This window comes from Lepus europaeus, chromosome 13, assembly GCF_033115175.1.
Source record: "Lepus europaeus isolate LE1 chromosome 13, mLepTim1.pri, whole genome shotgun sequence".
Taxonomy (NCBI): domain Eukaryota; kingdom Metazoa; phylum Chordata; class Mammalia; order Lagomorpha; family Leporidae; genus Lepus; species Lepus europaeus.
Window position 1 is genome coordinate 26846622 of NC_084839.1, and position 14110 is coordinate 26860731.

The 14110-nt window shown below is 45.7% G+C and overlaps 1 protein-coding gene across 2 annotated transcripts; it reads left to right on the forward strand.

Moving 5' to 3' along the window:
• Positions 1-243: 243 nt before the first annotated feature.
• On the forward strand, positions 244-13625 carry YPEL5 (yippee like 5). Of its 2 annotated transcripts, XM_062209199.1 has the most exons (4): positions 244-361; positions 8546-8669; positions 10842-11006; positions 12703-13625. In XM_062209199.1, the coding sequence occupies exons 3-4, from the start codon at positions 10866-10868 to the stop codon at positions 12925-12927; spliced, it is 366 nt and encodes a 121-aa protein (XP_062065183.1). In that variant the 5' UTR covers positions 244-361; positions 8546-8669; positions 10842-10865; the 3' UTR covers positions 12928-13625. The 2 variants fall into 2 exon arrangements, with proteins under 2 accessions (XP_062065183.1, XP_062065182.1); XM_062209198.1 differs by lacking the exon at positions 8546-8669 and having other exon boundaries at positions 246-361.
• The last annotated feature ends 485 nt before the right edge of the window (positions 13626-14110 follow it).

The window sequence follows — 14110 nt, forward strand, 5'->3', positions numbered from 1 at the left end:
GGAGCGAGCTGTAGTAATCCCGCCCTGGGTCCGCGGCTTCTGGTGGGGGGGGGTGGGCCGCCTAGCGCTGGGGAGCTGGAGTGGGGGAGGGTGAGCTAGAGAAGGGGCGGGGCCCAGCGGAAGGGGCAGGGAGCCAGAGAGAGGGGCGGGGCCTAGGAATGAAGGGCGTTCTGGGCCAACCGGGAGAGCCGACTGCGTGGGGGCGGAGCTACACCGGGTGATTGACGCTGAGGCCCGACTAGGAGGAGGCGGGGCCAAGGCCGGGGCCTGACTAAACCTGAAGATTCGGGTGGCCGAGGGGCTTCTTCTCAGCTGAGGACCGAAAAGACGCTGGCAGCCGCGGATCTCACCGCCGCTCAGGGTGAGTACCGCGGCGGGGGCTGGGCTCGGGGCCCGTGGGGGCTGAGGAGACTCTCGGGTCGGGCGGCTCCGAGGCGCTCGGGGCTCGGCCCCGGGTGGGGGCCCAGGCAGGAAGTGCCTGTTCCCCGCTGCGCCCGTCCCGGGGTTCCAGCGCGGCCGCCCCCGGCCCCTCTGGGCGGGCCTGGCGCCGGGGCTGCGGGGCGACTCGCCCGGCTGTCTGCTCTTTGTGAGGCCCTGGCGCGGCGGCCGCGGTCGGCCCGCCTCCGCCGCGACCCCTCGGCTCCTGGCCGGCCCGCCCAGCCGGGCCGCCGGGCTCACAGGCTCCTCGGCACGGAAGCCCCCGGGGCCCGCCGCGGACAGTTTGGCCCGGGACCCCCCCCCACCTCCGCCCCGCGTCTCGTCTGCCCCGCCCCCACCGCACCGCCGTGCCCGCCGCGCTGTCGGGGGCGCGCCCGGGCTCCGCGCGCCGGGCTCCGCGTCCCTCCCGCGGGGCCGCGCGCCCGCCCGCCCGACGTGAAGTCCCGACTTGGACGCCGAGTTGTTTGGGCCGTGGGGACTCCGCGGCGCGTCCCGCCGGGCCGGAGCGGCATTGCCCACGGCGGGGTCGGCGCTTGCGGTTCTCGCCGCGGGGCGAAATCCGCCCCTCCTGCCCAGCCCGCTCCCGGACCGCGGGCGGCGGGCAGGGCGTGACGGCCGGGCGTCGCGGCGCCCAGCTGTTCCTGCCTGTGTTTGTTGTGCCGGAGGAGGCCCTGCTCCGCGCTCGGCCGCCCGGCAGCTCCCGATTGGCCGGCGGGCGTCACGTGGCCGCGATCAGCTGGCCGACGGGCTGCGCGGCCCGGGTGCGGGCGGGCCGGGCGCTGCGGGCGCCGGGGTCGCCGGGGTGCGGCCCGCGTCCTGCCTGCGCCCGTGGAGGGTGGGTGCGCTTCGCACAGCCTTGGCGCCGCAGTGCTGCGCAGGCCGGTCGGGCAGAGTTAGGAGCAGCGGGAGTGGGGAGCGGAAGTACTCCAAAAATCTGCTAATCCCGACACCCACTAATCCCCCTTCCAGGGGAGTCTGGGAAGGTGGACAGGCCGTTTATTTTTGAACTTTCTCTGTTTTCAGAGGCCTCTTGGTAACCCGAGGATTTTTATTCCAGGTCTCCTGGACAGATGGAAAACCTGAAGGCACCTCAGGCTAACCTTGTGTTTTTGGACAGTCAGCTGACTTGTTAGTGAAGTGGGTGGGTGGGGCGAGGTAATAGACTATTAGCTGACTTAGCATCGCCGCTGCGTTCCAACGAAGAGGAACCTGAACGCGTGCGGTGTTCGTGCCAGATGCGAAGTGCCTGGGCGGCTTCTTTCCCTAAAAGTTTACCGCATCTGTGCCCTGGGTTAGGTAAGAAGGAAATGACGGAGCACTTGGCGTTTGTTCTGTAGAGCAGCTTACAGTTCAGTAGAAAGCCATAGGCAGATGAACCTGAGTGGCAGTACAACGTGTAGTTAGGGAATGAGTGTGGAAAGAAGCAGGAAGCAGTGTGCAGTGAATTGGGATTGAGTAGTCCTAGAGAATGAAGAGACTTTGGGTTGCCGTTGGGCAGAGGAGCTTAGGTAAATCAGGCCTGGAACATTTACAAGGAGCCTGAAGAGGGGGCTTGTACGGTTTGGCACACAAAATACTTTCCATATGTCATCGTCTTTCTCCGTGTGTTCTGGACCCCAACTAGGGTGTGTGACCTTTGGAGGTGTGCTGCACCCTCACCTGGCCATGAGTCTGATACAGAATTTGGATGTTGTGTATCTCTAGCAGCCACCTGTTTTTAGGAAAGAACAGGATGGAATGTGCTCAGTTATTTAACTCTATACAGGGAAGCTAAGTAAATCGGATTTTAGCAGTAACTTTTCTAAACAAGGTTGGTAAAATTTATTTAACCTCTTCTAGCATGTAATCTGGTTGGATCTCTGGACCTGCTATTTGCCTTTTCTGTTCTTTAAATGGTAGGAGAAAGAAACAGATTTAGAAACAATAAAGTAAAAGGAAATAAGGCCAAAAATTACATGAAAAGAAATTAAGCTGTTTACAGCTCTCCAAAAAGCAAACAGTCCTTGAGGCATGAAGCTAGTCCTAAATGTGTCCATGGGATGTGAAAGTAGCCATAAATGCTTTCACGCCCAGTGTATCATTCTAAGCTCTATAGCACCTAAATGGCTTTATGAGTCCGGATCCGTTTCCCTGGCAGTCCAGTGTTGTAATGCCTGGTGTAATGTAGGGACTGAACCTTAGCTAGGCAATGCGACTTGACACCTGAACCAGGAAACCAGACAGTTAAATTGTGCTCCCATCCATCCACTTGGAGGCTTTTGATATTGTATCACAATAAACTGATCATGAATTTGTCTTGTCAGGAGGTTTTCTGGGCGATTACCAACTCAGATCATTTAATGACTCACCATGACTCGCTGAGTTACATGACAAGTCTTACTTTCTAATGATGACTAGCCAATACTGTGGACATCCAGTAAACTTGGAAATCATGTAGCAAAACAGAAAAACAAGGCATTAATTGTACGAAGGGAGAATGCAAAAACATGTGCCTAAAAATTGCTAAGAAATGATGGCCTGACTCCACAACTTAAGACATTTTACAAAGCAAAGTAAGCTGGTCAGCTATTGCCAGAAGGTTGCACAGCTCTCTGTGTCACAGAAACCTTGGCGTGGTGAATATCTTGGACGGGAGTTGGAATATTTGTTGTATGCATCAAATTCTATTTGCTGTGTAGGTTTTCAATAGAATTTGAAATTTCACACAAAGCATTATGAAAGTGGTTGCTGAAATTACAGTTGCCTGAAATGTTAAGTATTATAGTAATTAACTCAGCATTGTTAAAAGCTATGGGTTCTGTTCCTTTCTTTCTTTCTTTCTTTCTTTTTTTTTTTTTTAAAGAGAAGGTACTGAAAACCAGATTACATGCTTTCACAGTGATTCTGTTTTGGCAGAATCACTACAAAACAACACCTCCTGAAGGGACAGACTCCTTTAACTCTCTCTGTGCTATGCTCCTGCATATGCATTTCCCTGAAGCAATCTTTGTACCATGCCTGTGCCCACTCTGCGAGTGCTCTGGAAGACTCCTGGTCTGTCCAGTGCTGGAGTTCAGGGAGAGAGAGAGAGAGAGAGAGTGAGTGTGTGTGTGTGTGTGTGTGTGTTTTCCATGGAGATGCCTTAAGGGGATAATTCCTTTATAAAGGAAAAGTCTGTATGTGAAGTAGATGTTTTCTTAACAGAATGTTTTATGAGATGCAAATTGATACCTATTCTCCCTGGTATTTTTGGGGCTGGGAAGTAGCGCCTGCTTTTGCTAATTCCACTTGCCAGGTTTGACACCAAACTGAAGGATAAATTATAGGAGGGACAAAGACCTATTTCAGAATCAAGATCTAAGACATTAAGAGTTGCGATGGTTCAGAGGTTTCTGCCTTTCCTTCTGCGTGTGATTTCTATCACGGGGTCACTGTGCTTTGCTGTAGTTAACAGGAGGTGAAGCCAGTGGGTTTATTGTTCCACATCTCTTCTGAGCTTTGCTTTCCTCATCGGTAATAGAGGGAAGCTGCGATAGGAGAATGTTGAGGAAGGCAGTCTGGTTTTTACTGTCCTTTCTTTAGCATTCACTGTGTGCTGGGCACTGTTGTGGGGGATGTGTTTATTTAATTTTCATAACACAGAGCAATGGATATTGCTGGCCCACCAATTGCCAAGCTACTGAGGGAGAGAGCTGAGATCTTAACCCAAGAAGTCTGGACACTAGGAAATCTATACTGTCCATTGTGTCCAATTTTTTTTTTTTTTTTTTTTTTGGACAGGCAGAGTGGACAGTGAGAGAGAGACAGAGAGGAAGGTCTTCCTTTGCCATTGGTTCACCCTCCAATGGCCGCCGTGGCTGGCGCGCTGCGGCCGGCGCACCGCGCTGATCTGATGGCAGGAGCCAGGTGCCTATCCTGGTCTCCCATGGGGTGCAGGGCCCAAGCACTTGGGCCATCCTCCACTGCACTCCCTGGCCACAGCAGAGAGCTGGCCTGGAAGAGGGGCAGCCATTGTGTCCAATTTTTAACATATTGCATTCCTGCAGACTTTGTTTTTCGAGGATTTCTGAACGAAAAGTGTCAGCTCTAAAAGACTCTATAGCTTCTGTAAATTAAAAATACTAAAGGCAGTGGTCCTAAAATGTGATTGCTTCACCAGGTCACTGACAAAATAGAGATTGGAAATTCTAGGGGGCTAAATGTGCTGGCTGTTAGAGGGAGATGAAATGGAAAATAATTGCTAAAATATCTATGAATCATCTATGAATTTCATATATTTTCATCCTGACCACTCAGCTGTTTCAGGTAATTTCAAATCAGTTGAGAATGGATTCCCAGTTACATAACTGAGAAAATTATTTTTCTTATTTCAATCTTTTTAGAATTTTTATAACCTGGCACTTTGAAAAACTAGTATCCAAGAGGCCTTATTCATAAAATTATCTGGGAATTTCACTTATAAAAATTAAACATAATTAGTGTTTTTTGCTTAAGATATTAAAAAGCTGTGGAGCATCTTAAGTAAAACTTAAGCTGAAATTACTATGAGTTTGGCTCTTATTTCAGCCATAAACTTGGAACACAGAGATACCACAGCATCCATTTTATTATTAATGGATGCAGTAAAGTGCCCCCACAGTCAACAGAGTTAGCTATCTGTGAAAGCAGCTTGCTCTTAAGAAGTTTTAGAAATTTGTGATGGAGGAGATTTGGGATTCCTGTAAGTCCAAGCAAAGCACATCTAAGAAATGGTTCACTTGGTTTTTTTCTTCTTTTTTTTTGACAGGCAGAGTTAGAGAGAGAGACAGAGAGAAAGGTCTTCTCTCCGTTGGTTCACCCCCCAAATGGCCGCTACGGCTGGCGCACTGCGCCGATCCGAAGCCAAGAGCCAGGTGCTTCTCCTGGTCTCCCATGCGGTGCAGGGCCCAAGCACTTGGGCCATCCTCCACTGCCTTCCCGGACCACAGCAGAGAGCTGGACTGGAAGAGGAGCACCTGGGACAGAATTTGGCGCCCCGACAGGGACTAGAACCCGGTGTGCCGGCGCCGCAGGTGGAGGATTAGCCTAGTAAGCCGCAGTGCCAGCCTGAGAAATGGTTCACTTGTAACAGTAATCAAACAGAAGAGGGATCAGTAATTGGCAGTGGCTGGGTGTGATGGGAGTGACTGGCTACAGACTGGTTAGTGGGAATTCGGGGGCATGATGGAAACATTCTAAAGCCAATTTGTGGTGATAGTGGCACAATTTTATAAATTTATTAAATATTGTTGAATTGTATGCTTGCAGTAGGTATCTTTTATTGTAAGTAAGGTGTTCCTTAATAAAACTGGTTTAAAAAAGAATTATTTCTCTGCTGTGAGAAAAAACATTTCTAAGTTTATATTAGAGCAGTCTCTGAACACTTGGGAAAGGGCGGCTGGAGCACATGCTTTGGACCATATTTTTGCAGCACCATGTAGCTTAGGACAGAGGTGGTGACCCCTGTGAATGTGTGCTGCATTTAAAAATACGCACTCCTTCACCACGGAAGATTTATCTGGATGTGGTGAGAGTTTGAATCCAAAGACAATGAGGGAGCAGGTGTGGGGAGAGACTTCCAAGGATGATTGTGGAGGTGTCTCCAGTTTTTCCGTTATTTATGAAGTTGCCACGGTTTCTAGTTGAGGAGAGTTGTGATCAGAATTGCCACCAGCTAAGTTAGGGAATACAGGAGGAATATGGAGGCGCAAGAAGTTCATGATAAACCTGAGGGGGAAAGACTGAGTCTAGCAGCCTTCTGGGCGTGGGAGAGTGAATGGGGTACAAAGAACTAGAACAGGGTTTAGTTCTCACCCCAGCTTGGCCACTTTTGGAAAATTGGATGGTCTCTATTTATCTGTGAAAGTGAGGTAATAAATCCCTACTTTTGAAAATGTCAAAACTAAATGTGGTACGTAAAGTACAAAGTGCAGTGCCCCATGCAGTGTAGACACATACAAGACAGGTTCAGTTTACCCTCTGGATACAGAGAAGCCTGATTCAAATGTTACATCTTAGTTTTTAATGACTTTCCTTCTTAAATAATAAAGTGGCTGTCCTAGGCTGCTGTAACCAAATATCACAGACTGGGTGGCTATAAACAACAGAAAGTTATTACAGTCTGGAGGCTGGAAGTCCAAGATCAAGGCACAGGCAGATTTGATGTCCAATGAGGGCCATTTCTATGTTCACTGGGCCTGTGTCCTCATGTGGTAGTGTGGTAGGAGGAGGCCTTTTCCAGGTTCCTTGGGCCTGTGTCCTTGGGTGGTAGGAGGCAGGTCAGCTCTCTCGGACCTTTTTTTTTTTTTTTTTTTTTAAGATTTATTTATTTATTTGAAAGGCTAAGTTGCAGAGAGAAAGTCTTCCATCTGCTGGTTCACTCCCCAAATGCCCACAATGGCTGGAGCTGGGGCGATCTGAAACCAGGAGCCTGGAGCTTCTTCCAGGTCTCCCACACAGGTATAGGACCCGAGGGCTTGGGCCATCCTCTACTGCTTTCCCAGGCCATAGCAGAGAGATGGATCGGAAGTGGAGCAGCCGGGACTCAAACAGGCACCCATGTAGGATGCTGGCATTGAAGGCAGCAGCTTTACCTGCTATGCCACAGGGCCAGCCCTAGGACCTATCTTTAAAAGGACACCGATTACATTCATAGGGCTCTACCTTAGTGACCCTTAACACTATCATGTTGGTGATTAGGTTTTAGCATGATGGATTTTATTTTTTAGAAAGATTTAACTATTTATTTGAAAGGCAGTGTTAGAGAAGGAGAGACACAGCTCTTCCATCTGCTGGTTTACTCCCCACATGGCCTCAATGATTGGGATGGGCCAGGCCAAAGCCAGGAGCTTCTTCAGGGTCTCCCATGTGAATGTAGGGGCCCAAAAACTGCTTTCCCAGGCACGTAAGCATGGAGCTGAATCAGAAGTGGAGCAACTGGCACCCACATGGGATTCTGGGGTTGTAGGTCGGGGTTTTAACCTGCTGTACCACAGTGCTGACCCCAGCAGGGGTCACAAGCAGATGGTAACAGTGGCATTCTCACTGATGTCAGCCTCTTGAGAATTTGCATAGTCTGTCAGCACTGGGTTGCATCTCTAACCCTGCAAAACTTGTGCTTACACCTGGAACCTGGTGACCTCATCGAAGTCTTCTGCCCCCTACGAACCTTTGACAGCAAATGATGTTTTTGGTTTGTAGCTTAGTTTTTTTTTGGCAAACAAAAACTACATTTCATAGTTTTATATACATAGATAGTACTCTATAAATGGTAACCACAACTAGCAATGGTGCACCATAAAATTCTGCCCAGATATTTTTGGTCTTGGTAATGAGTCATATAATTGAATCCAGTGAAAAAATGCTTGGATAAGGAGTAAAAAATAGATCGGAAAAGGAAAAAGAAGGCATGTTAAATCTGTTTACCCTCAGTACCAAATGGTCACAACTACATTGTAATTTTGATTGTGAGTTAAAAATATGTAGGTAGAAGGTATAGGCAGAGTTCACCTTGAAGTTCAGTACATTTTCTACAATAGCGTTGTATGTGCCATGACCACTTTAGAAACATCTGGTTACTACTGCATTATGGTTGGAAAAAAATACCATATGTGTATAGGAAAATCAACTTATAAATAAGTCCTGAGAGCCCTGGCTGGAGGCTAAATGACTGCACGAGCACTGGTCTTCGGACAAGTTTAGACTCTGAGGATCTTGTGGATCCCTGTCTGTGAATGAGCAGCATTCAGAAACGAGACCAAAATCGCCTTCTCACTGGATTGTCAATGCTTTGTTTATATTGACAATCGGAGATTGAAATGCTGGTGAAGTAATTGTGTAAAGCAGAGTGAAGATTAAGCAAATGAAATGCCCTTGCTGTAGAGGGTGCAGCTCAGCTGGAGTCACTTGTGTGCTGGTGGAGAATACTTGTGTTACCAGATCTCTCCATAGTTAAAAGCCCAAGCTATATGTTTTTTTTTTTTCCCCAAAACTTAATACTTTACCTGATTTTGTTAAGAATAAAAACATGTGGCTCAACTAAAAATGATCTTACCTCATGTTTTTTTGAAGGAAAGGTTTTTTTTTGTCTGTTCACTGCTGTATTTCTTAGGCCAACAAATGAATGCAGCCTTCAGGCCTCAAATTTGTAACTTCTGACCTACATGTACAAATATTATCTTCTTAAGCATCTGGAGAAAGTAAGGCAATAATCTTCAAGGCTGAAAAGCTAGACAGTAAGTATTACTTTTTGTTGTCCTTTTGCAGAAATGTACCAAAATTAAATGCCATCCCTTAAGACTATTTTCATTTTTATTTGTTAAAAGATGTATGTATGTATTTTAAAAGGCAGAATTAGGAAGAGGAAGAGGAGGGGGGAGAGGGAGATATTTTATTTGCTGGCTGTCTCCCCAAATGACCGCAAGGGCTGGGGCTGGGCCAGTCTGGAACCAGGAACCAGGAACCAGGAGCTTCCTGGTCTCCCAGATGGGTGGTAGGGGCCCAGGCTCTTGGGCTATCTTCAGCTGCTTTCCCAGATGCATTAGCAGGGAGCTGGATCAGAAGTGGAGCAGTTGGGTCTCGAACTGGTACTCTCATGGGATGCTGGTGCCACAGTCCACAGGTTAGCACACTGCACCACAATGCTGGCCTCCATTAAGTCTGTTTTTACTTCAGCGTTTATTTGTTTTTTGTTAATGATCTGATTTTCCATTTATTAGATGCAAGCTGTAATTATGTCATCTATTTTTTTAAGTTTTTTTCTAAATTTCCATATCATGTTTCAAGGGAGTCATAGTCTTTTGGAAGTGACATGTCTTATGACATTTATGCTGCCTCATCTCTTGAGAAAGTTCATAGCTCTAAGAATGGGATTTTCTTTTTAAATTTCTAATAAAATATGCCAAACTGAAGAAGAATGTGGAGGTTTACTACTTTCTGGAATATTTATTTCCTAGAGGCAACTATATAAGTTCTGCATATCGTTTAAAGGTGTATATTCTTAAATATTTAAAACATAGGAGCTGATAACTATACTGGGAATAAGTTCTTTAAAAAATTTTTTTAGTTATTTGAAAGGCAGAGATACATGGCTCCCATCCACTGGTTCACTCCCCAAATGCTCACAAGGTCCTGGGCTGGGCCAGATTGAAGCCAGGAGCCAAGAACTCAGTCCAGACCTCCCACACTGGTGGTGGGGACCCAACTGCCTGAATTGTCATCTGTTGCCTCCAAGGGTGTGCTTCAGTAGGAAACAGCGGATTTGGGGGCAGAGCCAGGGCTCGAACCCAAGGCGCTCCGATAGGGGATGTAGGCATCACATGTGGCATCTTAACATAGCCAAACGCCTACCCTCATGCTTTTTAAAATGAAAGCCGTGGAGTATTCTGGAGAACACCTAGATCTTTAAAAATACTGTTTAGGAAAATTAACTGTAGGGAATTTAAGAAGTTGTATATATTAACCCCACTAACTTGAAAATATTTAACTGTATTTTCCTACTTTCAGAAGTTTATTCCAAAGATTGTATTTTTTAGTGTTTCAGTGCTTCTGATATCTTGAATCAGTAAGATTTTTTTAAAGATAAGCAAGTTCTATGACAAGAAAGCTCATCTTTCTTGTCTGTATTCCTGTTGGCCCTAGCCTGTGCCACCCCTAGACCATCTGGTGTGCCCTCTCCAGGGAGGCGGCAGGGAATGGTAATGCAAGAACTTTGAGGTGGGGGGCTGCATTCCAACTGATTTTTGAACTTAACCTCTGACAGGTTAATAATCTTCTTAGACGGCTTTGGGTAGTATATGAATTGGGCATGTTACCCATACAGAGTTGTGAAAGTTTTGAAATAAGTATCTAGTACGGCACTCCCTAGACATTAGACTCAAACTTAGTAAAGTTTGTTATCACCCCGTCCAGTTGTAGATGTGACCACTGGCCACAGACCCACTCACCTGGTGCTCCCAACCCACACTTACCCTCTTGTTTTCTCCTTGCCCCCTCTTCTGCTCTGATCTCATCATCCCGTTCTTTTCTCACGTTATGCTAGTTTCTGAATCGACTTAATGCTACATCTTTTTTTCTCACCTCTTGGCCGGTCTTTTAAATCATTCCTCTCATTCCTTTTCTGAAATTACACTCCCCTTTTAAAAACACTGAAAGAGAAGTGATACCACTCCAGGGCTTTGGCCTGAACACGTTTACTTCCTTGGCTAGCTGCTTCTAAAGTGCTCCTAGCTTGGACTGCCTGTTTGTTTATTAAGCGTGTGAACTTTGTATCCTTTTGTTCAGGGTCAGCTATTTCACATCAAGTCTGACAAAGAGATTATAAATGGGTCTCTGTGACATCTACCAGGTAAGTGCTAAGACAGGTTCTTGTATAAAATGCATTTCTCATCCTTTCCATTTGCTCCTAGGTTTTTAGAACTTCAGCTATCAAAATGGGCAGAATTTTCCTTGATCATATCGGTGGTACCCGTCTGTTTTCTTGTGCAAACTGCGATACGATCCTGACCAACCGCTCAGAACTCATCTCCACTCGGTTCACAGGCGCCACTGGCAGAGCATTTCTTTTTAACAAGGTTAGTGAGATGAACTCTTCATTCTGGCTTCAGTTGCCAGCAGCACCAAGATTACCCCCTCAGAGCTGGGACACCAGGAAGAGGCTGTGAACTGAAATCTATAGAAATGATTGCCCAGAAATTTTTTTTCAGTAGACCTCAGAGAGGCATTAACTAAAACTGGATTATTGACCTTGAAACTTTAAAGAATGTGTTAAAGAAGGGTGGTAGTCCTTGGAGCCAGCACTGTGGCATAATGGGTAAAGATGCCACCTGTGGTGTCAGCATCCTATATGGGTGCCAGTTTAAGTCCTGACTGCTCTACTTCCAATCCAGCTCCCTGCTAATGCATCTGGGAAAGCAGCAGAAGATGGCTCAAGTGCTTGGGCCCCTGCACCCATGTGTTAGACTAGGACGAAGCTCCTGGCTTCCGATTGGCCCAGCTCTGGCTGTTGTGGCCATTTGAGGAGTGAGCCAGTAGATGGAAGATATTTATCTTTCTAACTCTGCCTTTAAAATAAATAATCTTAAAAAAATTGCCTCAGGAAATGTGCAGTGTATAAGAATTTGGTAGACTTTCACACTGACAAGACACCCATCTCCTAGTATGCTTATCCACATAGAGAGGGAGACAGGTGCCTTAAGCTGTTGTGACCAGCCAGTAAAAGTTCATAAGGATCATCTGACCAACTTCTCTTGCTCTAATTCATGCTCACCAATCGTCCTGGTTATGATTTGGTGTATTATGTAGGTTTGGCAACAAGAAGAGGTACCTAATTTGCAAATGTACTCCTATGTCCAGTCTGCCTTTCTCTTGAATTTCTAGCTTGCTTTGAAATTGGTTGATGTGATTGTACCCTGGAGTCTGATGTATACTTGCAAACTTGAATTTCTAAACCTTCCAGGCTGAAGAATAGGGCCTGGTCTGAGGGACTGGTCCTTAGGAGGTGAGTTAAACCTGTAGACAAGCTTCTCTGTTAGGATTGATGGTCTATACTCCTCGACCTTTACTAAGGTACATACGTCAGGCCAGATGCTTGCCAGAAAGATTTAGTGGAACATGGCTATGCTCACAAATTTCTGTTACCCTTGGATGTTCTCAAGCTGTAACAGTGAAATACTTGCAACATGACCGTATAGCCTTCAAAGCCAAAAACACTCCCTCTCTGGGCCCTTCACAGGAAAGTATAGAGGACTGCTGGGTCTTCAGAATTAATGGAAATTCTTCACAGATTGTCATAGAACTCTCTTCATTGTTTTCATTGTCTTTGAACTTAAAAACTATTTCAGTGTATGATCTATAGAAAGCTTAGACTCAGCCTGTTTGAATATAAAATGTATTTCAGAAGCAGATGTGCTGCATCCTTAGAGGATCTGTAGTGTGCTCAGTTCTTTCACACGGATTTCCTGACTGCAGTCATCACTGAACAGTGGGGTGACTCAAATTCCAGGACTCTTCATGACTACACAAAGAACTAAATAGTGTGACTTGGGCTAGTACAACGCATGATTGCATCTAATGTCCACTGAAGTATGACTTCCAGATGTTTACCTATCCTGGTAATTTCTAAAAGTAGCCCTAGAGCAGGGTTTTTGTAGGTTTGACTGAAGTAACAACTTCTGTTTCTAAAGTTGCCATTATTGTACCAATCATAATATTGTGTACTTCTTTGACAAGTAAAATACCTTTGCAATTTTGTTTTGATCTGTTTCTTAGGTGGTCAACCTGCAGTACAGTGAAGTTCAGGATCGGGTCATGCTCACTGGTCGTCACATGGTTCGAGACGTGAGCTGCAAAAACTGCAATAGCAAGCTGGGATGGATCTATGAGTTTGCCACTGAAGACAGCCAGCGCTATAAGGAGGGCCGTGTGATCCTGGAGCGGGCACTAGTTCGAGAGAGTGAGGGCTTTGAGGAGCATGTACCATCTGATAACTCTTGAAGAAAAAGAGATCAGTCCATCTTCTCCCAGGTCTCCTTCACTGAAAACAAAAATCTACTTACATACACTGTCACCTTAGCATCAGAGTCGGATTCATGAACTGCGGAACAAGAAGTTGTGAGAATCTAAGATGGAACCTTTCTTTGTTTCTTTTTTTTTTTTTAATTTTGTATTTTCCATCCAACAGCAGTGTGTAGAGAGTATTATGCAGATGCAGTGAATTTTCCCCCTGTGTTTACATCTTGAGGCAGAAGAGTTTTTCTGCAGCTACAAGGTGGGCAATGTGAGGAAAAAGTCTGGGCTGTTAGAGAAAGTGGTTTTTTGTGTTTTGGAAGGAAAATATGTCAAGAGCATGGTTTTTAAACTTATTTGGCTTCATTTTAAAACTTTTTTTTTGAAAAAAAAAAATCAGTTATTTCATTTGATTTGCTAGCTTCAGAGAAGAGATCCGAATCTGTGCCCAGCGCTAAAGGCTCAGTGTTAGCATGGCTTGTGCTGGCCAGTGTGCCATATTCTTGTTGGAGATGAACCGTAGCACCAGAGCCCATTCTTCCCTGTCAGTCTTGACCGTTCTTCATGACTTGTCAGCACGTAACTGGTGTTGATTGGAAACTTCTGAAACGGGGCAGAGTTGCTTGGTTGTCTTTTTCCATGTAACTTAAGCATAGTAATATAAATAAAGTAATAGTTGGATGTTATTGGTCTTGTGTTGCTTTTAAAAATACCTAGTAGAGGGTATTTGATAAGTAATTTTCATAGTAGTTTCTTTTTATCTCAGTCGAAAGTGACTGTGTATAAGATGCCATTCTCTGTTTAAAAGAAAGCACTGTTTAGACCCACATTACTGAATTTAGAAAACAGTTGAACAGAATGTCAATGTGCGCTCATGCAGAAAACATTTCATCCGCATCTGTTTTAAAAGGAGGGAGAGATGAATAATACTGCTTTACAACGCATTTCAGCCTTTCCCCCTCTGTTTGCATTGATTTTTGACAAGTCTGTGGAGCCTAGTAGTTTCACCCAAGGACTAGATTTCTTGCTGTGTTATTTTTTCAGGTCCTCCCTCAGAAATTCAGCTATTGAAGGTGGAACTGTACTTGGTCCCCTCAAGTCGAAGGGATCAAATTTGACATGGTATTATTTTAATCTCAAATTTGTGACATCATAAAATATTAAAATATAA

What these genes read in the sequence shown, in the direction of transcription:
- YPEL5 (XM_062209199.1), top strand. Translation starts at nt 10,866, where the DNA reads ATGGGCAGAATTTTCCTTGATCATATCGGTGGTACCCGTCTGTTTTCT. An exon ending in GAGCATTTCTTTTTAACAAG is followed by an intron (nt 11,007 to 12,702) that starts GTTAGTGAGATG and finishes TCTGTTTCTTAG; the next exon opens with GTGGTCAACCTGCAGTACAG.